This window comes from Neophocaena asiaeorientalis, unplaced genomic scaffold, assembly GCF_003031525.2.
Source record: "Neophocaena asiaeorientalis asiaeorientalis breed wild unplaced genomic scaffold, Neophocaena_asiaeorientalis_V1.1 scaffold134, whole genome shotgun sequence".
Classification (NCBI taxonomy): Eukaryota; Metazoa; Chordata; class Mammalia; order Artiodactyla; family Phocoenidae; genus Neophocaena; species Neophocaena asiaeorientalis.
In genome coordinates this window covers 14,167,981-14,192,556 of record NW_020185339.1, presented here as the reverse complement: position 1 = coordinate 14,192,556, position 24,576 = coordinate 14,167,981, and the positions used below count along the sequence as shown (strand labels likewise).

General features: G+C 41.4%; 1 protein-coding gene and 1 pseudogene across 1 annotated transcript in view; both read right to left on the bottom strand.

The window, feature by feature from the left end:
* IL26 (interleukin 26) overlaps positions 1-7,646 on the bottom strand; it is a 17,931-nt gene extending 10,285 nt beyond the window's left edge. Inside the window, exons 1-3 of the mRNA XM_024737114.1 lie at positions 7,442-7,646; positions 7,300-7,356; positions 6,992-7,126 (exon numbers count right to left, since the gene is read on the bottom strand). Of these exons, the coding sequence (XP_024592882.1) occupies positions 6,992-7,126; positions 7,300-7,356; positions 7,442-7,612 (363 nt within the window). The 5' untranslated portion in view covers positions 7,613-7,646. The remainder of the gene's footprint in view (positions 1-6,991; positions 7,127-7,299; positions 7,357-7,441) is intronic.
* Positions 7,647-12,091: 4,445 nt separating this feature from the next.
* LOC112394423 (52 kDa repressor of the inhibitor of the protein kinase pseudogene) lies at positions 12,092-13,687 on the bottom strand (annotated as a pseudogene).
* Between the last annotated feature and the right edge of the window lie 10,889 nt (positions 13,688-24,576).

Sequence of the window (24,576 nt, the reverse complement as noted above, 5' to 3'; positions counted from 1 at the left end):
ATCGGCAGGCGGACTTTCAACCACTGCGCCACCAGGGAAACCCTAGTGTCCCTTTTTGACTAAGAAAATATCACATCTCAGAACAGTCCAACCAGAGCAGCAGAGAGAGGGAAGATGAGCAACATTCTCATGAATATTTTCTTCATCATTAATCGTTTTAAAATATTTTCCTCATTAGTGTTTTCTTATTAAGATGTTCTTTTTCAAAAACTCTTCATGGACACATCTTTCAAATTATTTCATAAGTTATTTTTTCCTGACATATTGTTTATGGAAACATGCTTCATGAATATAAATATATTCAATGACTATATTCATTTTTTTAAAGAACAGTTAATTAGATATAAAGTTGTTAACTAGGCAACTAAAAGGGTAAAGAGAGACATCATAGAGGCAGTAACTGCAGGAAGCAGTTACCATCTGCAGGATGGAGGGAACAAAGGGAAGAGGTTGAAAAAAAAAATGGAAATGACAGCCACTGCTGAGAGCGACCTGTTTGCCTTTTGCGGTGCAGTTATTCTTGACTCAGAATCAGCACATCTAGGGGGGTGTCTGCATCCAGTAAAAAATGAGATGACCCAGATTGGGTTATAGATGCTATTTCTGGTTTTATTTTTATTTTTCAACTCCAAATTCTATAGATCAAGACATGGATTTAGTCTCGGAATCCATTCCTAGAAAGTCCACCCAAGTTTCAGATGGTTAGAGAAACAGTATGAGAGAGGAGAGCTTTAAAGCAACCAGTAGAACCATTGGGAAGGGGGAGAAAAGTTTCCTGTAACTTGCAAAGCTTTGATTCATTGCCATATTCAAGAATTAATTATAGCCTGAGGTCCCTGGAATGAAGAAAGAAAAGAGAAACAATATGACATTTACACATCTGGTGGAAGGCACAGCTGCTTCTGCTTAGGAAAGCTGCCTGGATCCCTGTCTCCCCAAATTAAAGCAAGTGGTCAAAAAAGAAGAAAAGAAAATATCACATGTAAATTAATGTCACCTACTTCACATTTTATAACTTCTCCCTCCTAAACTCCGCCCCAACCACTAATTTAGAATTCCACACAGAGCAAATGCTCGGTTAATTTATATTAAACAGATACAAGCTTCTGTGGCCAAAAATATAAACTTATAATTGGCAGAAAGATTAAATGCAAGGCCTAAAATTAAACCTATTTCCCTAAAGCAATGTCTGTGGAGACTTTCTAAAGCTCAGGCTAATCCTAGACTTCTTTTTTTACAGTTTCACAGAGGTGATTGGTTTACTCCAGCACATAAATGCCTTAGCTTGTAAGACAAAGTAACTGAAGATTACAAGGGTTGTCTTGGAGTGGGAGAAGGTAGGAAGGAAAGCCCAGTTAGATGGCGCTGGGGGTGGTTGTGCTCATATTTGGCCGCAAGGGGGAGCCAGCCGCTTTGGAAAGCCTCCATGACCAGCCTGAGAGGTACTGCCTGCTCCCATCGCGCTGTGGTCCAAGGCATTGAAAAAAGCATCTCTTGACAGATTAAGGTCCCTTCAGGAAATAACTTCTCCCAAAACAAATCAAGGAAAACCAGAGTTCCTAGATAGCTCTATGTTTTCTAAGTTTTTCATCTAGAACATTGCTTGGTTTAGGTTATAACTATTATGTGTTTTCTAGCTATTTGAACTGAAGAACCAAATCAATGGTCAAAACAGACGTGGCTTTTGTTGGTTCCAGGTGTCCAGATATATTGTACTGTATCAGGCAAGGATTTCTAGTGCCTTGTCATCATTACCAAAGTTCATTTAGAATAATATTACATTAAATTGTATGGCTAGTGCAAGAGACAGCACCTGCACAGAGGAACGAAGGACACTAGCAAAAAGAAAAACAGAAGGTGCTTTAAAAAGTGGGAGGATGGGGTCTCTGAAGACAATCCTCGTCTCCAGATACTGAAACAAGACCAGCTCACTGTTCCTTAGGAAGACTCCATTTTGGCCTACAGTGACTGCCATAGGTCTCATTATTTACCCCAATATCAAGTCCTTCAATGGATTATTCTCCTCTTCAAGTCTTTTCATGGTGAAAACTCTTACTGGGGATGATAATGACCTAATCAGCTGGTGGTAAAATGAAATATAAAATTACATAATCGTTCAACTTAAATAAAGAGACTATACTGATTTGGGTACCGGGAGCCTGCTGAGCTCCCAGGCCGGTTCCCTGCCCTCCAAAGCTCCCTCCAGGCCACGTGGGTCCTTGAGGGCATAGGAGGGAGGCCAGGGAGATCCGGAGAGGCAGGCGGGAAGAGCCATCCAGGAGGAGCGGGAGGGGGAGTCTGCTGAGCTCCCAGGACAGTCCCCTGCCCTACAAAGCCCCCTCCAGGCTGCACTAGTCCTGGAGGCATAGAAGGGAGGCCAGGGAGATCAGGAGAGGCAGGTGGGAGGGGCCCTCCCAGACCAGAGGAGTAGGAGAGGAGAGGAGAGGAAGGTGTTTGCCTCACCCACTCGAGCCCAGGAAGCCTGCTGGGCTCCCAGGTGAGGTCCCTTGCCCTCTGAGACCAGGGCTGGGGGGCACGCCTGGGCCCCTTCTGTTCCTTGAGCCTAAGCCCCACCCTGCACATCCCCCAGGTCCTTTTCCAGCCCTGTGGGTCCTGAGCATTGGCCCCGCCCACCACCCAAACCTCACCCTTGCTTAGGCCCCGCCCTCCACAGCCAAGGCCTTCCCTCCCGCCTTTTTTCCTTTTTTTCTTTTCCCTCCTACTCTTTTTTTACTATTGTGGTACTGATGTACCTCCAGTTGTTGATTCATCTATATTTTTATTTTTATACTCTTTCTAACATATAACATTAGTTTTCTAGTCTAATTTTATTTTTTACTTTGTTATTGTTCTTTTTCTTTTTTTTCACACCCCACGCAGCTTGTGGGATCTTGGTTCATGAGCCAGGGTCGGGCCCAAGCTCCTGTGGTGGGAGCTCCAAGTCCGAACCACTGGACTAACAGAGAACCTCAGGCCACAGTAGAAATGCTACTGTGGAGTAGCAATACTCATATCAGATAAAATAGACTTTAAAATAAAGACTGTTACAAGAGATAAGGAGGGACACTACATAATGATCAAAGGATCAACCCAAGAAGAAGATATAACAATTATAAATGTTTATGCACCCAACACAGGAGCACCTCAATACATAAGGCAAATGCTAACAACCATGAAAGGAGAAATCAACAGTAACACATTAATAATAGGGGACTTTAACACCCCACTTACACCAATGGAAAGATCATTCAAACAGAAGATAAATAAGGAAACACAAACTTTAAATGACACAACAGACCAGATAGATCTAATTGATATTTATAGAACATTCCAACCAAAAGTGCAGATAGCCATGGCAATCAGAGAAGAAAAAGAAATAAAAGGAATACAAATTGGAAAAGAAGAAGTAAAACTGTCACTGTTTGCTGATGACATGATACTATACATAGAAAATCCTAAAGATGCCACCAGAAAACTACTAGAACTAGTCAATGAATTTGGTAAGGTTGCAGGATACAAAATTAATGCACAGAAATCTCTGGCATTCCTACACACTAACAATGAAAAATCAGAAAGAGAAATTAAGGAAACACTCCCATTTACCACTGCATCAAAAAGAATAAAATACCTAGGAGTAAACCTGGCTAAGGAGGCGAAAGACTTGTACTCAGAAAACTATAAAACACTGCTGAAAGAAATCAAAGATGACATAAACAGATGGAGAAATATACCATGTTCTTGGATTGGAAGAATCAATATTGTGAAAATGACTATACTACCCAAAGCAATCTACAGATTCAATGCAATCCCTATCAAACTACCAATGGCATTCTTCGCAGAATTAGAACAAAAAAATTTACAATTTGTATGGAAACACAAAAGACCTCAAATAGCCAAAGCAATCCTGAGAAAGAAAAACGGAGTTGGAGGAATCAGGCTCCCCGACTTCAAACTATACCATAAAGCTGCAGTAATCAAGACAGTATGGTACTGGCACAAAGACAGAAATACAGATCAATGGTACAGGATAGAATGCCCAGGGACAAACCTATGCATATATGGTCACCTTATCTTTAATAAAGGAGGCAAGAGTATACAATGGAGAAAAGACAGCTTCTTCAAAAAGTGGTGCTGGGAAAACTGGACAGGTACATGTAAAAGAATGAAATTAGAACACTACCTAACACCATACACAAAAATAAACTCCAAATGGATTTAAAACTTAAATGTAAGACCAGACACTATAAAACTCTAAACATAGGAAAACATAAGAAGAACACTCTTTGACATAAACCACAGTAAGATCTTTTTTGACCCACCTCCTAGAGTAACAGAAATAAAAACAAAAATAAACAAATGGGACTGAATTAAACTTAAAAGCTTTTGCACAGCAAAGGAAACCCTAAACAAGACAAAAAGACAGTCCTCAGAATAGGAGAAAAGATTTGCCAATGAAACAACAGACAAAGGATTAATCTCCAAAATATACAAACAGCTCATGGAGCTCAATATCAAAAAAACAAACAATCCAGTTTAAAAATGGGTGGAAGACCTAAACAGACATTTCACCAAGGAAGACATACAGATGGCCAAGAGGCACATGAAAAGATGCTCAACATCACTAATTATTAGAGAAATGCAAATCAAAACTGCAATGAGGTATCACCTCACGCCGGTCAGAATGGCCATTATCAAAAAATTTAGAAACAATAAGTGCTGGAAAGGGTGTGGTGAAAAGGGAACCCTCCTGCACTGTTGGTGGGAATGTAAATTGATAGAGCCACTATGGAGAACAGTATGGAGGTTCCTTAAAAAACTGAAAATAGAATTACCATATGACCCAGCAATCTCACTACTGGACATATACCCTGAGAAAACCATAATTCAAAAAGAGTCATGGGGGGCTTTCCTGGTGGCGCAGTGGTTGAGAGTCCGCCTGCCAATGCAGGGGACATGGGTTCATGCCCCGGTCCGGGAAGATCCCACATGCCATGGAGCAGCTGGGCCCAGAGCCATGGCCACTGAGCCTGCGCATCTGGAGCCTGTGCTCCACAACGGGAGAAGCCACAATGGTGAGAGGCCTGTGTACCACACACACACAAAAAAAAAAACAAATAAAAAGACTGGGCGAAGCTGGGGCGAAGTGAGAGTAGCATCAACATATATACACTACCAAATGCCAAATGTAAAATAGCTGGCTGGTGGGAAGCAGCCGCATAGCGCAGGGAGATCAGCTCGGTGCTTTGTGATGACCTAGAGGGGTGGGATAGGGAGGGTGGGAGTGAGGCTCAAGAGGGAAGGTATATGGGGACGTGTGTATGCGTATGGCTGATTTGCTTTGTTGTGCAGTAGAAACTAACACAGTACTGTGAAGCAATTATACTCCGATAGAGATCTATTTAAAAAAAAGAGAGACTATACTATTCACTGTCTTAATAAGATGACCTTATAAGTTATGTATAGAATACACCAAAGATAAGTGGTGACCTTTCCATTATTTCAGGCAAGGGAACTGGCCCAGAGCATTCTCTCCGTGTTCTGCCAAGAGGTACCAGTTTGTAATTTTTATGCTTGTTGTTATCTTAATGGAATAGGAGAGTTCATGGAAAACTATGCGACCCAAGTCCCAAACAAGGACATAACTTAAACACAGACTAACCAAAGAGAATATAAATTTGTTGAATTTTTTTACCTAACTGAGCAGCTCACCCTCACAAAAATGCCTCTGCACTATAGACTGGAATTTGGGTTACTGAGTACTTTCATGGACCACAAGAAAATGATGCCCTAACTCTTAAAAACTAAAACTCCACTCGCAACTGCCCAGAGTTCAAGTTCCTGTAGCCCTGATGCCCAAGGGTAGAAAGCTCGTTTCCTTCTGGCAACCCCAGGACTGTGATAGTCATCAGCAGCCCACAGCCCAGTTTGTACCACCTTCAAGTACAACCACAGGAGGCTTGAGAAAGCATACTTGGAGCCCAAACAATGTCACAGAAAAGATTCAACACTTCCCACAAGCAAGCCAACTAATACTGCACAGACCCTGGCCTGGTTGTTTTGCTTTGTTTTGTTTTTCTGTACCAATCTTTAATATTGTGGATGCTTTTACAGAAAAGTGTGTTCACTTTTACCTTCTTAATTAATTCCCCATTGCTTAGGGTGAGAGCAACCACACTGCGGCATCAAATAATTTAGGTACCAAAGAAGACACATTTCTTTTTTTCATTTTGTTTTGATTGAGACTTTGCCTTATACAGGGTACAACTCTAACAACTTATATGAAAATAAGATTAAAAAATCAATCTAAAAGCTCTTATCAATATGGGAAAGAGAGGAGGTGACAGGAAGAGAGAAGAAAAGAAAGACAGACGGAGGAAGGAAGGGAGGAGAAAGAAAGAAAGAGAGAGAGAGAGAAAGAAAGAAAGAAAGAAAGAAAGAAAGAAAGAAAGAAAGAAAGAAAGAAAGAAAGAAAGAAAGAAAGAAAGAAAGAAAGAAAGAAAGAAAGAAAGAAAGAAAGAAAGAAAGAAAGAAAGAAAGAAAGAAAGAAAGAAAGAAAGAAAGAAAGAAAGAAAGAAAGAAAGAAAGAAAGAAAGAAAGAAAGAAAGAGAGAAAGAAAATATCCTAGAATAGCATTTGGCACATAGTTGGTGCTTAAGAAATATTTGTTAAATGAATGAATGAATTAGTTAGGAGTCACATAAAGAGAGAATGATTTGAAAAAACAGACATTCATTTGAGAAGCACCTCCTGTCACTTTAGCTCTCTTCAACATGTTTTCTGTGCCATTCCTTAAGAAATAATACATAGTGGCATTACAAGTTATACAGAGTTATTTGATACTGTTTCCCTGGTGATGGACTCTCCATTTGGACTACAAGCCAACAATTAGAAAACCCCTTTACCCACTCTTTGAGTAAAGACAACTTCCTACATGCTGTTTTCTGGATAGATGTCTAGGATCAAATTCACCTTATTTGCTATGCATACTTGCACAGTGGCTCAATTTCTGCCTAAGGCTGTGAAAGTCTTCCACAAAGTGTATTTCCTTGCAAACTTGTAATTGGAGTTGACCAAAAACATCTTCCATGAAAAAGGACAGTAGTTGTTCTTGAAGTCTGCAGTTTTTCTATAAATAAGATAGAATAAATTGCATAAGGTAAACTGTGAGTAGCTTTCGTAAAATGACACTGAAGCATCCCCCGATTATTACTTCATGACCATCTGGAAAAAATAAAATGCAAGGAAATAAAAGCATCCAACAAGTAGAAACGTGAGAAAGAAAAAGACCCTCTGGCTTACCATAAATAGCTTTTTTGTTTTCTTTTTTAATAACTGTACTTTTTTTATGCGATCTTCCTACAATAAAACAAAGAGAAATAAGATTTATCCAGAATTTCAAACGTCCCTTTGGTCATCATTCTAAGCAGAGCCTAATACTTACTGGAATTGTTGCTTTGAGCCTTGTTGCCTTGACATAGAGCGTATCAACAGCTTGGGACAGTGTTCCCCTTGGGTAGCAACTTGTGGCGAAGGAAGATTGCTTGTGCTTGGCAATGGCAAGAGACAGAGTGACAAACAGCAACCCAGACCTCAAAACGCAATTCATCCACATTTCCCTCCACCCCACTCTGGGCTCATGTCACTCACGGAAGCCAGACAGTTACTCGTGTTGGTTAGATGAGAAGATAACCTAGTTACTTTAGCCCTCAAGATTGCCTCTCCAATGAGATGCTGTGAAAGATAACTTACAGTTTAGAGAGAGGAAGATCACTTCAGTTGTTCTATTTTCTTAGAGCTTGCTTCATAATCAAAAAACGCTGACCACATTATCTGTGCTCTTAAGTAAAAGCACAAATTTACCAGTAAGGTTGGGGCCCTGTTTCCAAAAAGAATTCAGAACCTCCGCTGCACTTCACAGCAGATTTCAGTATTTTAAAAGTCACGTCATGCTAGTAAGAGAACTTGTTCTCCAGGATGCCATGTGATTTTTTTTTTTTTAATATGAAAAGAATCTCCTTTTCTAACAAGTAGCCCAGGAAAATTTGACCAAAAGGTAGAATGAACAGCCCTGGGAAACCTGCTCACGACCTCAAATGGGTTTGACATTTATCCTTTGCCAGATCCTTCACCTGCCCCCCTCTTCCCTCAGAAGCCATCGTTCTGCAGCCTGGCATCAAGACCCAAGTCCTCAAGAATTTTTCCAGCTCGGAAATTGCAACCCCCCCAACATATTCAAGACTTTTTTGAACCTGTACCCAGGATTAAGACCTACAATTTAATAGGTTCTCTATCATCTCTGTCCTAGCTGACCACCCACACTTTTCCTTTAACTCTAGACTTCCAGGAGAGTGCCAGCTCCTTACCTTTTCATCTTTGAATTCTCAGTGCCTACCATGATGCCTCATGTAAAGAAGCATATTCAGCACTAGATGATTGTACTTCCCTTCCCACATCATGAGATGCTACTATAACTGCTTTGCTTTTTCATTTATTCCATTAACAAATTTTTATCAAGGATCTGTCTACAAAGAACAGTGCTTGGTACCAGGGGACTACGTACGAAAGCAGGACTCCCATCCTCAGCTCTGTCCCAATTCTTCCCATGGTGATAAATATGGTTCCTTTCGTGTAGCATCCCCAGGATAAGACGTGGACACAGCTCAGGATCATATACTGAGAAGCAGAGCTAAGTCACCAAAGCCTGGAATGAATGGAGCCAACATCATCCCAGGCAAGTTAACACGAGGACTCTGGTTGTGAGTAAGTGATTCATCAAAACTAGGCAGCGTCAATAAAGCATCAGAACCCAAGACTGATTTCTAAATCAAGGCAACCAGGGCTGGCAAAGGAGCAAAGAGAAAGTATAAAGTAAAAGGTCCAAACACATGGAAGTATTTTTGGCTGTTTCAGATAATAAGTGGATCTCTTTGGCAAGCCCAAGCGTCATTTCCACAGGAGCACCTCCGCTGATAAAGGACACTCCCTCTGAAATAAGATAGGAACCCTTCCTAAAGAGCTACGACAGAAGACAGCTGATCAAGACTGCAAAGTGAGGATCACTGAAGTTTTATAGAAATTCAGGAAAAGGAAGAATTATTTTTAGCTGGGATTAGCTTAAAGGGTGTTGGAACTGGGACATGAAATACCCTAAGGTTTTTTGTTTTGTTTTGTTTTGTTTTGAGCAGAGTAATACTTACCATTCAGAGTTCTTTTAGACAAAAGAATGTGAACATCAGGAATCAAAAGTCCAAATGCCTTCAGTGGGCGTGGGATTAATATAAGCACCCTGAGTGGGTAGACATAGGACAATTGAGACTAAACTGCTTATATGGCCACCAAACCTAAAATCTGCCCAATTATACAGCCTATTAACACACTGTGTGGGTACAATAAAAGCACCACACAGAATACTTCCAGGAGCCATATACTGCCTTGAGCAACTAAAATTTGGGGGCCCCTGATATGTACCAACAAAATGTAAGTGCAACTCAAATTGCTAATATTGATAAAGAAAGTCAGTGTGGGTGCTGTTTTTTCACCTCTGATAGTTGCATTTCCATAAATGTCTTATATCCCTCAAATCCTCATAATCCAAGGAAGATCATACATATCCCAAGGATGTTTCTGCTTTAGTTTACACCCAACTCAAGAAAACCGTGGTCTTTTCTTAAATGACTGAAAAGTATGTCGCCCCGTTGATCACAGTCATCCCACGCCTTCGTCAGCAGAGCTGCCTCGTTAGGGTCCTTTAAACAGTCAAATCTCAGCTCACAGGATGAATAGGGATTATCCTTTTGAATAGGATACTCAAAGCACAGGCCCTGAAGACAATTCCAAAAGGGGGTTCCAAAAGTGTCCTGAATAACAGAACTATTGGAATAAGTCCATAATGTCCTTCGGGCACCGATTTAAAAGAGAAGTTTCTGCTCATTTGGATCGATTTTTATTATACCACGTTCACAAGTTTCTTATACAGAACTGTATAAAAAATGCTGTTAATTACAAGGAGATTTGGTTTTGAAACTCAAATCCACTTCTCATTAGTTGTATGGCCTTGGGAAAGTTACTAATCTTCTCTAAGCCTCAGTTTTTGTCATCATTAAACAGGACAATAATTATACCTACTGCAGAGGGTTGTCATGAGCAAAAAATACAGCAATATAAATAGAACACTTAGCACGATGGCAGCCATAGTAGCACTCTGCAAGTGGTAGCTATTTCATTCTTATTTTTTAAACAATAAATGTGTCTTAGTCTGTTTAGGTGCTATAACAAAATACCAGACTGGGTAGCTTTCAAATAACAGAAATTTATTTCTCACAGTTCTTGAGGCTGGGAAGTCCAAGATCAACATGTCAGCATGGTCACATTCTAGGAAGGGTTCTCTTCTGGGTTGCAGACCACCAGCCTCTCACAGCATCCTGACGTGGTCGGGCCTCTTTCATAATGGCACGAATCCCATTCATAAGCGCTCTGCCTTCATGACCTAATCACCTCTCCAAAACACCATCACCTTGGGGTCTAGGTTTCAACATATGAATTGGGGGCAAGGGAGAAAAACACAAACATTCAGACCATAGCAAAATGCATGTGTAATACCTGTATAATATTCAAGTTCATTACAATCCTTGAGAAGCTTTGGGAAATGGTTGAAGAAAGCAAGAAAAGGGAAGGACGGACAACGATCTGACATGTCACAGTGTGTGGGCATGAGGAGATCCATTTATCCCACACACATCCAGAAGGCAGACTAGAACCAATTAAGTGGGTATTTCAGGGCTGCGACTCCTATGTAATATACAGGAAAACATTCAAACGCTTTATCTGCCCCAAAGCACAACCGACTGCCCCCGTTCCCAAACGCCAGCATGACAGCCATTGCCCTCCCACCCAGAAGAATGCTAGCAGCCCTCTCTGACGGTCAAGCACGTCCAATAAGCAAAATGAGCACACCAGCTCACGCAGAGAATCACAGCTCACTTTGAGTCCTCGATGATACAACTTTGCAGATGCCCCACTGTTGGAGGAAAAAACAATTGGGGATTTTTAATTTGCTAAACCATTTTGTTGACTCTAAGATGCTTTCCTTCCACACGTTAGTATCTCTGAAACCCCAGCCTGTTTCTTTTTTTTAAAAAACAAAATTCACATTTTATTTAGGTTGAAATAAGCTATACCAAATTGATTTTATTCACCAAAAATAATGGCAATATTTTCTGTATTATTCCTAGATAAACCACAAAACATTTATTTTTGTAGTTTCTAGGTTTTGCTTGTAAATCAAGATGAGGCAGTAGATACAGTCATGGAAAAAGACAGAAGAAAACAGACAAACCGGTTGTCAGTATCCATGGCCTCTGATCCTGTCTTGACCATGAAACAGAAGTGTTCAACATATACCTGCCAAAAAGCTTATGAAGATGAGGCTCAATAAAGGAATGTAAACAGCAACAACAAGATGTGGAACAACAATGGCAGGCTCTTCCTTTCAAACTTTAACTATAACTTGTTCCTTTAACTCCATTTGATAAAGACAAAATCTACACTGAAATCCTTGTTTGGTGAACTCACACGTTTCTCTTACAGTCTGATAATTTTCTTAACTGTCCCTTACAGATTTTTAACAGCATACTTAAAACTCCTACTATTCAAAGGTCAGTCATGAGCTTCATTGTAATGTTTTATAAAATGTATTCCTTGCTCCCATACCTCCTCAAAATTTATTTCTTCAAAGAACTGATAATTCAGTACCTGACAGCTGGATCCACAGTGATAAATGTTATGTGTAAAATGACTTAACTAATACAAGTCCAAAGTGCCATTAGCAGAGATCACACAGAGTGTAACGTGGTACTTTCAACGCTATCTTCTGGAAGAAGAGTTAGGTCTCCAAAGCATGGGACTTCAAACGGACCATTTAAACAGGCAGATTATCAATGACTAATGTACTCAATGGGAGGCCTACAGGTCAAGATATTCAGTGATTAAGTGGCCTACGTACACCTTATAACTTTTCTGTAAGGTAGTGTCAAATTTCTTACAGATTTTTTTCAAATATCAAATATAAGAGAAAGCCTATTTTAAAAGTCTCTTAGGTATTTTCAGTGGTTTCTGAATTATCTGTAGGAAGCTCTGACTTACTTGTATAGAGTTTAATATATGTATCCACCATTAAATCCAAATTGTGTTTTATATCAAAATTTGTGTTAAGCGAAGCCAAGTTCCTTGATCTTTGGTCTGTCAAAGTGTTCCTCAGGTATGCTTTGAGACCCATTCACCCATTTTAATAGCATTCATTCTCAACCTTCATCACAGGAAGAATACATAGGACCTTCAGCAATGCATTAACTTTAGGAAAAATCTTGTTGCCTGGCAGATGAAGGGCTTCATAATTAGTGGACGGAAGTTCTATATCTTTCCCTCTGTGTTTACACTTGATTCTGCAACAATGCAGCTCAGCAGAGAGCGTGTCAGGATTAGGTAAATCACTTCTGTACATGTCAGCACTATGCTCCTCTGATGTGTTGAATTTGAGCTGTCCCCTGACAGAGAGTACCAGAGATAAGCATTTAAGAGCTTTAAGGTGCTGTTCTGAGAATATATCTTTCAGTTCCTGAATAATGTGCTCCACTGTTGGAACACTTAGAGTTTCTTTATAGTAACTCTCAGAGGTTAGCTGAGATTCCAGCTGTGCTGAGCTCTGCGAAATTTCCCTGGGAGTTTTATCAGAATATAAAGTTTGGTTGCCAAATTTGTGAGTTCCTCAAACCAAAATTCATGATAAACCGGTATTTTCCATCACTTCATTTAGTGAATGCAGCACTGCAGTCAAATTACTGGCTGCAAAGAAGACATCAGAAGTTTGCCCCTGAAGATTTTTCCCAAAGGCTCTTGTAAAAGATAGAACATTTTTAAGAACAACAATGGTAACAATGAAATCAAAATCTGTTACCGCAGCTCTCACAGACCTCTAGCATCCGTTTCTGCTGTGTTTTCAAACAGAACAATGTGTTCACTGCTGTTGTCCCAAAGCACTTTCTCAGAACCTCTTCGCCAGAAATGATCTGGCACTCCAGCAGTGCTTGAAAGTTATCAGGAGTAAAGAGACCTTCTGGGATTTCATCAGCTTCATGTTCATCCAGAGGTGTGTTCTGTTTTCCCATAAGAATCAAAATTTCAAATAAAGATTTTAAGTATTCTTTGTTTTCCTTCTCTTCAAGGGTTAAAGGTAAAATGTCTTCCTCCTGCTCTTCACCCCCCTCTGCACTGGGGTTCTGAGCATTGCTGTTGTTTATTTCCTCATGTTTTCGTTCCTGTTCAGAAGTTTCATCAATTTTTTCTGTTTCAGTGTCCTGATTTCATCTTCACTCAATTCTTTTATTCGTTTTCTGTGTCTACTGTGTGGATTATTCAAATGGCTAGTAAGATCAAATATTGTTGGTATTGCATTATCTCGAAGAACTGTCCTATAAGGACTAGCTCTACAGATCATAGAAGTCTCAAAGTGTTTGGCACACAATCGATAATGTTTATTTAGTTGATCGGGGGTTTTATCTTCTAAGTCTGCTCTCCTACAATTCTCCACCCACTTCTGGCAACTGGCTGGAGCCCGCGGGAACCTGAAAAAAGCCAGGTCCGACTGCGTGCGCTTCCACGTGCAATTGGGGTCCTCGCAGAAGTTCGGCATCGCCGTCAGCCAGCCGGCCGGCCCAGCCCTCCCCTCCCCGCCTCCTCAGGGCGGCCCGCCAGCCCGTCGGGGGCCGGGGAGGGGACCCAGCCTGTTTTATAATCCACGGAGTCTTACAATTATATCACCGTGTCAGGAGTCCGTTCTGGGCGGTCCCTAATGACGTCATCACTTCCGCTGAACTGCGTGCTTGGTTGTTACTGTGGGTGTTGAGTTTTCATACCGTTCAAATGCCTTTGGAAAGACACCCTATGATTTGGCATTGAAACTAAAGTTAATGTGTTCACAGAAAGGCACAGAACAGCAGTGGACTGCAAATCTGCTTTTAGAGAAGCAAATATTTGTCTTTGGAAGAATGACCAAAAATACATGTTTTCTTGCAAAGCAACAGCCAAGTGCTCAATGTTAAGAAAGCGTTGCATCATAGTTTATTCAGCAACATTTTTTTTCCTTTCTTAGTGGTAAATGAAATAATGCTGCAACTTCCAATATATTGTATCTTAAATTTGTTGAAATACGATGTTTAATGACCTCAGTGATTGGTATAATTCCTCAGGATCATAAATCCTAAAATCAACACAGATGTAAATAAGAAGCAGATGGATCTATTTAAACCACTCATCCAAAAAAAAAAAAACCCCAAAACCCACTGAAATCCAATGTTTTTCCCAGGATAGATCCAGAAGATATAGATAAGAAATAGTCATAGATAGATAAATACGTCCAGTACAATGATAGCTTTGGTTTTTGACCCCTGAGAAATGGTAGATCCCATTCTATTGAACACTTCCACCCAGGAAACCTGTTTATCTCATGTTTACAGCCTCAGAGGGATGGATGAGAACAGGTTAGAGAGGGAAAGAAGAGTGCTGTCAATGGTCTGCATGGGAAAAGAGGGAGCTATTGAGGTTGGATGCATGAGCAGCATGAAGAGGAAACATGCGTGGAAATGCACTGACAGTCTCAGCCTGTGCTCCCGGCCCTGTGCTGGGTGGCTGGTACTCTGTGTTTTCACCCTTCATCATTAATTGACTCAGTCACCAAGTACTTAAACTGAGTGCTTGTCATCTCCCGGGCTTACTGGAGCTTGTTGGGAGGAGAATGTTTTTATATCCTAAAGTTCGAGGTATAACTAAATGCTTCCCATTATACTTGAGAATGTAGTTAAGCTTAGAGCATCTGGTATTGTTGCATTTTACAGGCGAAGAATCTGAGGTCCGGGGAAGTTGAATCACATGCCCAGTGACACTCAGCTCAAAAAGGCAGAGGATTCCATCCATGTTTTTAAGACTCCAGGCCCATGTGTTTCCCACTCCCTGTGCAGCCTCCCTCCACACTGGAGAGCAGGATACAAGGAGTGTCTGAGGCTGTGGTGGAGATCACAGAAAACAGAGACTTAAGGAAAAAGGAGCAAAAAGAAAAAAACCTAAGGAATAGTAAAATGAAATTTTTTGTGATATTTTTTAGCCCTTGCATATTCACTACAGGAATATCTAATTTTATGTAATTCTTCATAAAGATTTTCCTTTACTTGGTCTTCCCAACATTTCTATAAAAGGTAAAGAAGGCCTTGTTTTTCTCAGTTCACAGGTAAGAGAGCTGAGACTGAAAGAGGTTAAATGGCTGTCTGAAGGCACAAAAACAGGAAGTAGCACACCTGGGTTTGACCCATGTCTTCGAACGGCAAATCCAGTGGTATTTCCACTGTACCATTTTGACTCTGGGTTAATAAATAAACATTATGTATGTATGAGTCCAAGATCTTCTGATGGGCAGTGTGAGAATAAACCAACACACAAATACAAAAAAAGTATCATCCATTCCAATAGCTATTATGCAGTACCGATCTTCTTCATAGCTTTGTAGATTTTTAGTTATCTTAGCATTTTCAGTTTTGACATGATGGTAGTGTACATACTGGCCATTTATTCTCCGGCAATGAAAGGCATGTCATCCCTAAAAACTGCAAAGAATATGGTACCCTAACCATGATTTCAAAATAAAAAATAAGAAGTCAGAAGCAGATTTCCCATAGTAACCACCACAATGGATGACAGAAATAGACCTCTGCTGCTGTCCCCCTCACTCTTAGCCCCACAGAAGAAAAGGATACACAATGGATAAATCAATCCAAGCATCCTCCAAAATTTTATCAAGGTACGTGACTTAAAAATAGCTTTTTACCTCATTTTCTAAGTGCATCAAAAAGAAGTTTGGCAGTAATAACTGCAAGAATCGAGACAGAGTTTAGAAATCACAATAGCAAGAGTCCTAGAAATAGATGTATCTTTTCTGTCAAAATGTATTAATCATTGGTCCATCTCTTTAGCCCTGTGGTTCTGGGGCAGTCAGCATAAGTGTCTGTTAGACTCTACTCAGACTAAGCAATGCACTTGAACCTGAACTTGCAGCCACTAGAAGCATGATTTCTCCCTTAAGGACTTCCTGTCACACTCAGAGTAAAAGCCAAATCCTTTCAATGGCCTAAGGGCCTGTCTGATTTTGCTATTCTCCTTGCCTTTTGGCTTTTCCTCATGCTCTCCCCTTTGCTCACCTCCTCTAGCCACAATACCTCCTTGTTGCTCTTCAAACTCACTAAGATGCCTGTAGCTCAGAGCCTTTGCATTGGCTGTTCCCTCTACCTGAAATGTTTCCCCACTCCACCCCACCCCACACCACCCCACCCCAGATATCTGCACGGCCAGCTCTTTTAAGTCTTTGCTTAAATACAACCTTCCCAGCTAGGCTTTCCTAGGATACCTGTTAATGGGCTGAAGGTTGTCCCTCCAAAATTCATATGTTGAAGTCCTAACCCCCAGCGCCCCAGAAGGTGGCTGTGTTTGGAGGTGTAGGGTCTTTAAAGAGGTAATCAAGTTAATTACCTATCTGGGCAGGCCCTGATTCTATGTGACTGATGCCCTCATAAGAAGAGATTAGGACACAGACATACACAGAGGAAAAACCATGTGAGGACACAGAGAGAAAGTGGCCATCTATAAGCCAAGGAGGGAGGCCTCAGAAGAAACCAATCCTGCTGGGGCTTCCCTGGTGGCGCAGTGGTTGAGAGTCCGCCTGCCGATGCAGGGGACACGGGTTCGTGCCCCAGTCCGGGAAGATCCCACATGCCGCAGAGCGGCTGGGCCCATGAGCCATGGCCGCTGAGCCTGGGTGTCTGGAGCCTGTGCTCTGCAACAGGAGAGGCCACAGCAGTGAGAGGCCTGCGTACCGCAAAAAAACAAACAAAAAAAAACCCAATCCTGCTGACATCTTGATGTCAGACTTCTAGCCTCCAGAACTATGTCACTCCGCCTGTGTGGTACTTTGTTATGGCAGCCCTTGCAGACTAATACAGTGCCCTAATGAGAATTAACTTCACTCCTTGCTCCTTTGTTTCCTTTTTCTGTTTTATATTTTTCCAAACTCCTTACCATTATCTTACATATCTTTCACTTATGCATTTTGTTTACTGCTTATCTCCCTTTGCTAAAATCTAAGCTCTATCAGGGCAGGAATTTTTTTCTGCTTGGTCATTGCTGCTGCCATGGTTCCAAACAGACTAGCCCATGGTATGTGCTCAGTAAATACTGTTGGATTACTGATTGCACCTCCATCATCACCATGGAATGCCCTGTGAGGTGAGAGAAGACCAAAAGGCAGTCAGGGGGTGCTGGCTACTTTTTGTTCTGTATCTTTCTCTCATAACTTCCTACACACCAGCTGTTCACTTTACTGCTTTTAAATGTATCCGTGTTTTTGTATTACAGGCCTGGGTGTTCTCTGATGACAGGAACCAGCTAATGAGAGGTCTCTTATCCTTCTTACAGATTTGTTTTGGTGCTAATGTCTTCCGTGATTCTGCTCTGAATCAGTATATTTGTTAATTCCTTCAAAATTATACACACACACACACTCACCATTCTACTGTTCATAGCAGATCTTATCAATAAGATAGGAGATATATATGCATATATGCAGACCTTATATATATTGAGCACCTCCTATGTTCCAGGCAATACTCCAGTTGGTAAGCAAAACAAACCAAAACCCTTAACCTCACGGAGCTTAGATTCTAGTAAGGAATTGCCTTAGCCCAGATGCCTCATACATCTGCCCACGCAACCTAAGTTCTAGCCACACTGGACATCTGACCTTCCCCTGAGCCCTCTGTCCCCTTTCATGTCTCCAACCCTTTGCTTTTCCAGGTCCTTGGGCCCAGAATCTTATCCCATCCTCTATGCATTCATGTACTAAACATTTACCAAGCACCTGTAAAGTGCCAGGCATTTTTAGCTCCGGGAATACAAAGATGAACAATAGTTCCTGTCCTTGAAACGTTCTCAACATAGACACGTAAATAATTAAACTTTGGTGTGATAAATGCTAAGAGAGAGATATAGATTATGCTTGGCCAGTCCTGAAGATGGAGCAATTAACTATGACTAGGTTGTAAAAGGGAAGAAAAAGAGAAAATTTCACAGAGAAGACATTTTAAAAAATTGAAATATAGTTAATTTACAATGTGTTAGTTTCAAGTGTACAGCAAATTGATTCAGTTACATACATACATATATGTATATATCTATATCTATACATATCTATATCTAGCTATCTAGCTATCTATATATTTTTTTTCAGATTCTTTTCCATTATAGGTTATTATAACATGTTGAGTATAGTTCCCTGTGCTGTACAGTAGGTCCTTGTTGTTTACCTGTTTTATGCATAGTATTGTGTATATGTTAATCCCAAACTCCTAATTTATCTCCCCCATCCACCATTATCCCCTTTGGTAACCATAAGTTTGTTTTCTATGTCTGTGAGTCTCTTTCTGTTCTGTAAATATGTTCATTTGTTTCTTTTTTTTAGATTCCACATATAAATGATATATGGTATTTGTCTTTATCTGTCTGACTTACTTCACTTAGTATTATAATCTCTAGGTCCATCCATGTTGCTACAAATTACATTATTTCATTCTTTTTTATGGCTGAGTAATATTCCACTGTATTTATACACCACATCTTCTTTATCCATTCATCTGTTGGTGGACATTTAGGTTGCTTCCATGTTTTGGCTGTTGTAATTAGTGTTGTTATGAATATTGGTATGCATGTATCTTTTCAAATTAGAGCTTTCTCCAGATATATTCCCAGGAGTGGGATTGCAGGATCATACGGCAACTCTATTTTTAGTTTTTTAAGGAACCTCCATACTGTTCTCCATAGTGGTTGTATCAATTTACATTCCCACCAACAGTGCAAGAGGGTTCCCTTTTCTCCACACCCTCTCCAGCGTTTATTATTTGTAGACTTTTTAATGATGGCCATTCTGACTGGTGTGAGGTGATACCTCAATGCAGTTTTCATTTACATTTCTCTAATAATTAGAGATATTGAGCATCTTTTCATGTGCCTATTGGCCATCTGTATGTCTTCTTTAGAGAAATGTCTATTTAGGTCTTCTGCCCATTTTTTGATTGGGTTATTTGCTTTTCTGATATTAAGCTGTATGAGCAGAAGATCTTGCATACCCTATGATTTAAATCGTTGCTTAATTAACTACATTGAATTGAAATGCCTAAGGGTGTCAGTGAGTCAAGCAGCCATGTGAGATTCATAAAGTTCCTGCGCACTCATGGTGCCCAAAAAATAGCATCTGCAGCGATGGCAAGATGAAAATGTCACAGGTGAAACAACAACTCAAAAAAGCATTTCAGGGCTTCCCTGGTGGCGCAGTGGTTGAGAGTCCGCCTGCCGATGCAGGGGACACGGGTTCGTGCCCTGGTCCGGGAAGATCCCACATGCCGCGGAGCGGCCGGGCCCGTGAGCCATGGGCGCTGAGCCTGCGCGTCCGGAGCCTGTGCTCCGCAACGGGAGAGGCCACAACAGTGACAGGCCCGCATACCGCAAAAAAAACAAACAAACAAAAAGAAAACTATTTTGATTTTAGAAACCAAAATACCACTGATTTTGCTTCATTACAGGGTCAAACATTTGCACACAACTTAGATATGCCAAAAACTGGCTTTATTTATTGTCCGTAAACAATATCTAAACTAGCAGACTCCATCCTACTACTCCATCCCACTACTAGGTGGGAGCTGGGAGGAGAATGGAAGAGAGAACAGAGATATATAGGCCAGAATCCCAGCAGAAAACATAAGTTACATTCAAACTGGATAATGGAAAAGAGTTGTTTTTTTTGTTTGTTTGTTTGTTTTTTGCGGTATGTGGGCCTCTCACTGTTGTGGCCTCTCCCATTGCGGAGCACAGGCTCCAGACGCGCAGGCTCAGCGGCCATTGCTCATGGGCCTAGCCGCTCCACGGCAATGTGGGATCTTCCCGGACCTGGGCATGAACCTGTGTCCCCTGCATCGGCAGGCGGACTCTCAACCACTGCGCCACCAGGGAAGCCCAAGAGTTGTTTTTTTAATGGAAGTATAGTTGATTTACAACATCGTGTTAGTTTAAGGTATACAGCAAAGTGATTCAGTTATATATATATTTTTTCACATTATTTTCCTTTATAGGTTATTATAAGATATTGGATACAGTTCCCTGAGTTATACAGTAAATCCTTTTTGCTTATCTATTTTATGTATAGTAGTGTGTACCTGTTAATCCCATGCTCCTAATTTGTCCCTCCTCCCCCTCCCTTTCCCCTTCGGTAACCCAAAGTGTGTTTTCTACGTCTGTGATTCTGTTTTGTATACAGATTCATTTGTTTTATTTTTTACATTCCACATATAAGTGATATCATATAATGTTTGTCTTTCTCTGCCTGACTTACTTCACTTAATATGGTAATCTCTAGGTCCATCCATGTTGGTGTAAATGGCAATATTTCACTCTCTTTATGGCTGAGTAACATTCCATTGTATGTATATACTGCATCTTCTTAAACCAGTCGTCTGTTGATGGGGACTTGGGTTGTTTCCATGTCTTGGCTATTGTAAGTAATGCTGCTATGAATATTGGGGTGCATGTATCTTTTCAAATTAGAGTTTTCATCGCTTCTGGGTAAATGTCGAGGAGTGGGATTGCTGGATCATACGGCAGCTCTATTTTAAGTTTTGTAAGGAACCTCATACTGTTTTCTATAGTGGCTGCACCAACTTATGTTTAAAAATTTTTTTTTATTAAAGTATAGTTGATTTACAATATTGCATTTGAAAAAGTTTAATAAGGGATTGGCTTTTTTTAAGGTGTGGAAAGAGTTTAAGGAACCCTATAAAGAAGTAATGGGATGCCCTGAAGCTAAGAATAGATGGAAGCCTGCTAGTGAACAGGGTGGAGAGCAATTTCCGGACAGGAAAGAGAACTATATGGAACAGGGCTGTCTGCAAGGAGTTGAGGTTTTGGGTAGAATATACAACCAACCTGCATGGCAACTTAGCCAGAGGATTCCAGAGGAATACATATCCTAACTTTATTCTCTTCTTTCAATTTCCTGCTAACTTCTTTTCACTTGCCAAATGCAATCAAAAGCCAGACAGCCAGCACATATAGGGGGCAATTCGTGTATGTCAGCTTCTCTGGGGACAAAGTAGAGTGGGAAAGAACAGAGGATGGATGTAGAGGGCCAGATTGGCATAATCCGTTCTTTCTGTCCTCAGCACCCACTCTTTTCTTTGTGCAGGTGAAAAATGCTTGTTTCCAGCACAGGAACTACTCAGAATCTCATCAACTACACTGTAGGGATGATGTAAATGTGGTCATAGTTCCACCTGAAAACTGAAATATCAGTCCCCATTAGCACTCTTCATGTAAGAGGGGAGGGAGGAGGAGGAGAAACAAGGACAAAGAATGAATAACAGAAACCATATCTGCTATAGTTCCTATTTTTATAGCTGTTCACAGGACCTAAAATAATAATCATGAATTCCTTCTTCCACCACCCATTCCGTTTTCCTCTTACCTCCTGCCTGCACCTTCACTGGATGGAGTCCTTCACCTGGTAAAGTGACTAAACCTCATTCCTATAGAAATGGAGTTCTTGAGGATCCTGTCTCTCTTGGGTTGATGCAATTTTTCATTGATGAGACTGTTGAGCAAGTTGACAAGACAATCCAGTGAACCCCTTTGGTCCAGTTACAGTCTACCTAGCCCTCAGGGTGTAGCAGTAATACAATTAGGCAATTAGGATCAGTCATCTCAGCCTTGCCTACCTGTTTTTTTCAACAATAAACATTCCTTGAAGTCGATTTTAAAGATAAAGTCACTATATTGATGGTTGCCTCTAGGACACAGGACCTCAGCTTTCAACCCTTGGTATCACTGCATTCTCCTCGTTTAACTGTCTGCACTCAAATCTTAACATTTTAACCTGCTTTCAGGGCAAAATCACTGTCTTTACTTTCATTCCTATATGAAGCACTGTATATGAATGAATACTATAGTATAAATGAAAAACCAGGAGAAAAACTAACACTTTTCCTGTTAGTGAATCGGCTCCATACGTAGCTCATATGTCCCAGGCAACCAAGCCGAGTGTCATAGTCACAATGAGTTTTCTCTGGCTCTACCCCCATGTACTTCAGTACAATCACCACTTTCTCCTTGGACGATTGCATTGGCCTTGCTTCTATTCTTACCCCTTCTATAGACCTATTCTCCACCCAGCAGCCAGAGTGATATTTATGGAACATGAGTCATATCAAGTCTTTCCCACACTTGAAACCCTCCAATGGCTTCTCTTCAGTCCTAAATGCTGGTTTGTGTCTCAGGGGGCTTGGGTCTCACACAAGCTCACAAATTAGTCTTCTGAAATACCTGGGTGTTACCATCTGGCGCTGGGGGAGGAGGCATCCAAGGCTTCTGCCACTGCCAAGAACAAGAGCAGTGCTGACAGTGCCAGCCAAATGCTAGCCACTGCCACGGATGCCAAACAGCTGCCAATGATTACGTCGAGACTCCCTATGAGGAATTTGAACTATTTCATGTCGCTGCCAAATTTATCAGCACTTCCCTCCAGACTTGAAGAGGATCCTGGCACCTCATGACTTATGTCCATTGGCATTCGGAACTTTTAAATCTCTTTATTTCAGACTCCTTGTCCTAGGACGGAAGTGTTTGTGAATCCAATTTTAAAGGTCTTCTTCCACTTATGGCTCGATTTCTAGAAGACTGGTCAAAAATAAGTACGATACCAAATTTTTCTCAAATCATTACACTGAGACTCATTTGGAAGAAGAGCGGAAAGAATCCTAAACCTCAGCTTATCCCAGAAATAATTCTCATCCCATCAACCCTGAAGCTTAGCTTTGGTACCTTGAAGCATTTGGAGCCCATACCCAAAAGTATTAACTCCGCTTTATCCACGAGTGAATCTGCAATTTACATTTGTGCTCACAATCACCACCAGTCTTTTTTAATTGATGGGTAGTTGCTGTGCAACATTATATACATTACAGACGTACAATCTAGTGATTCAGGATTTTTAAAAGGTTCTACTCCATTTATAGTTATTATAAAATATTCACCGTTTCCCATGTTGTACAATATATCCTTGTAGCTTATTTTATACCTAACAGTCTGCACCTCTTACTCCCTTACACCTACATTGCCCCTCCCCTCTTCCCCCTCCCCACGGGTTACCACTTGTTTGTTCTCTATAACTTAATCATCACCAGTCTTGACCTCATCCTGCAGGAACTTGGCAAATAATTGGTGAGTGACCTGTAGAATAGTCCCAGGGTTCCTGATTTTATGGAGAAGGAAACACTTTAGACAGCTGACCACTGGCTTTCGCCTTTTATGGAAAGACCTATACATGCTTCAGTGCTGGTGTCATTTGTCCATTATTCTAGACAGAACTAGTCCAACTTTTATCTCTATCTCTCCTCTCTCTTCTCTGTACCACCGTACAAATCTTGAAGACATCCAGCTTTCCCCCCTCATGTGTGCCTCATGATATCTTGCTCATCTTCCACTCACAGACTTCTCTATCAAGGCTAAACTCCACTAGCAGATAAGACTCCCCAGACTCAGTCAGCTTCCCCTTTACCTCCCTGACTTACAGGAAAACTGGAGGATGCCCTTCCTAACAAGCTCAACATAGAACTAAAAGCAGTTCATCTACAGCAATAGAGGCGACGTGTATCTCTCCCCCAGCAGCATTACTCCTTCCTTTTAGCAAACTGCTAATAAGGCAGATGGATTCTTTACAATGTCTTACCTTTTTCCTTTCAGAATCACATGCTGAATCAACATAACAAGTCTATAGGGGACTTCCGGGAAGATGGCGGAAGAGTAAGACGCAGAGATCACCTTCCTCTCCACAGATACACCAGAAATACATCTACACGTGGAACAACTCCTACAGAACACCTACTGAACGCTGGCAGAAGACCTCAGACCTCCCAAAACGCAAGAAACCCCCCACGTAACTGGGTAGGGCAAAAGAAAAAAGAATAAACAGAGACGGAAGGATAGGGACGGGTCCTGCACCAGCGGGAGGGAGCTGTGAAGGAGGAAAAGTGTCCACACACTAGGAAGCCCCTTCGCGGGCGGAGACTGCGGGTGGCGGAGCGGGGGAGCTTCGTAGCCGCGGAGGAGAGCACAGCAAGAGGGGTGCGGAGAGAAAAGCGGAGAGATTCCAGCACAGAGGATCAGGGCCGACCGGCACTCACCAGCCCGAGAGGCTTGTCTTCTCACCCGCCTCGCCCCGCATTCCGTGCCCCTCCCTCCCCCGCGGCCTGAGTGAGCCAGAGCCTCCGAATCAGCGGCTCCTTTAACCCCGTCCTGTCTGAGCAAAGAACATACGCTCTCCGGCGACCTACACGCAAAGGCGGGTCCATATCCAAAGCTGAGCCCCGGGGAGCTGTGAGAACAAAGAAGAGAAAGGGAAATCTCCCCCAGCAGCCACAGAAGCAGCGGATTAAAGCTCCA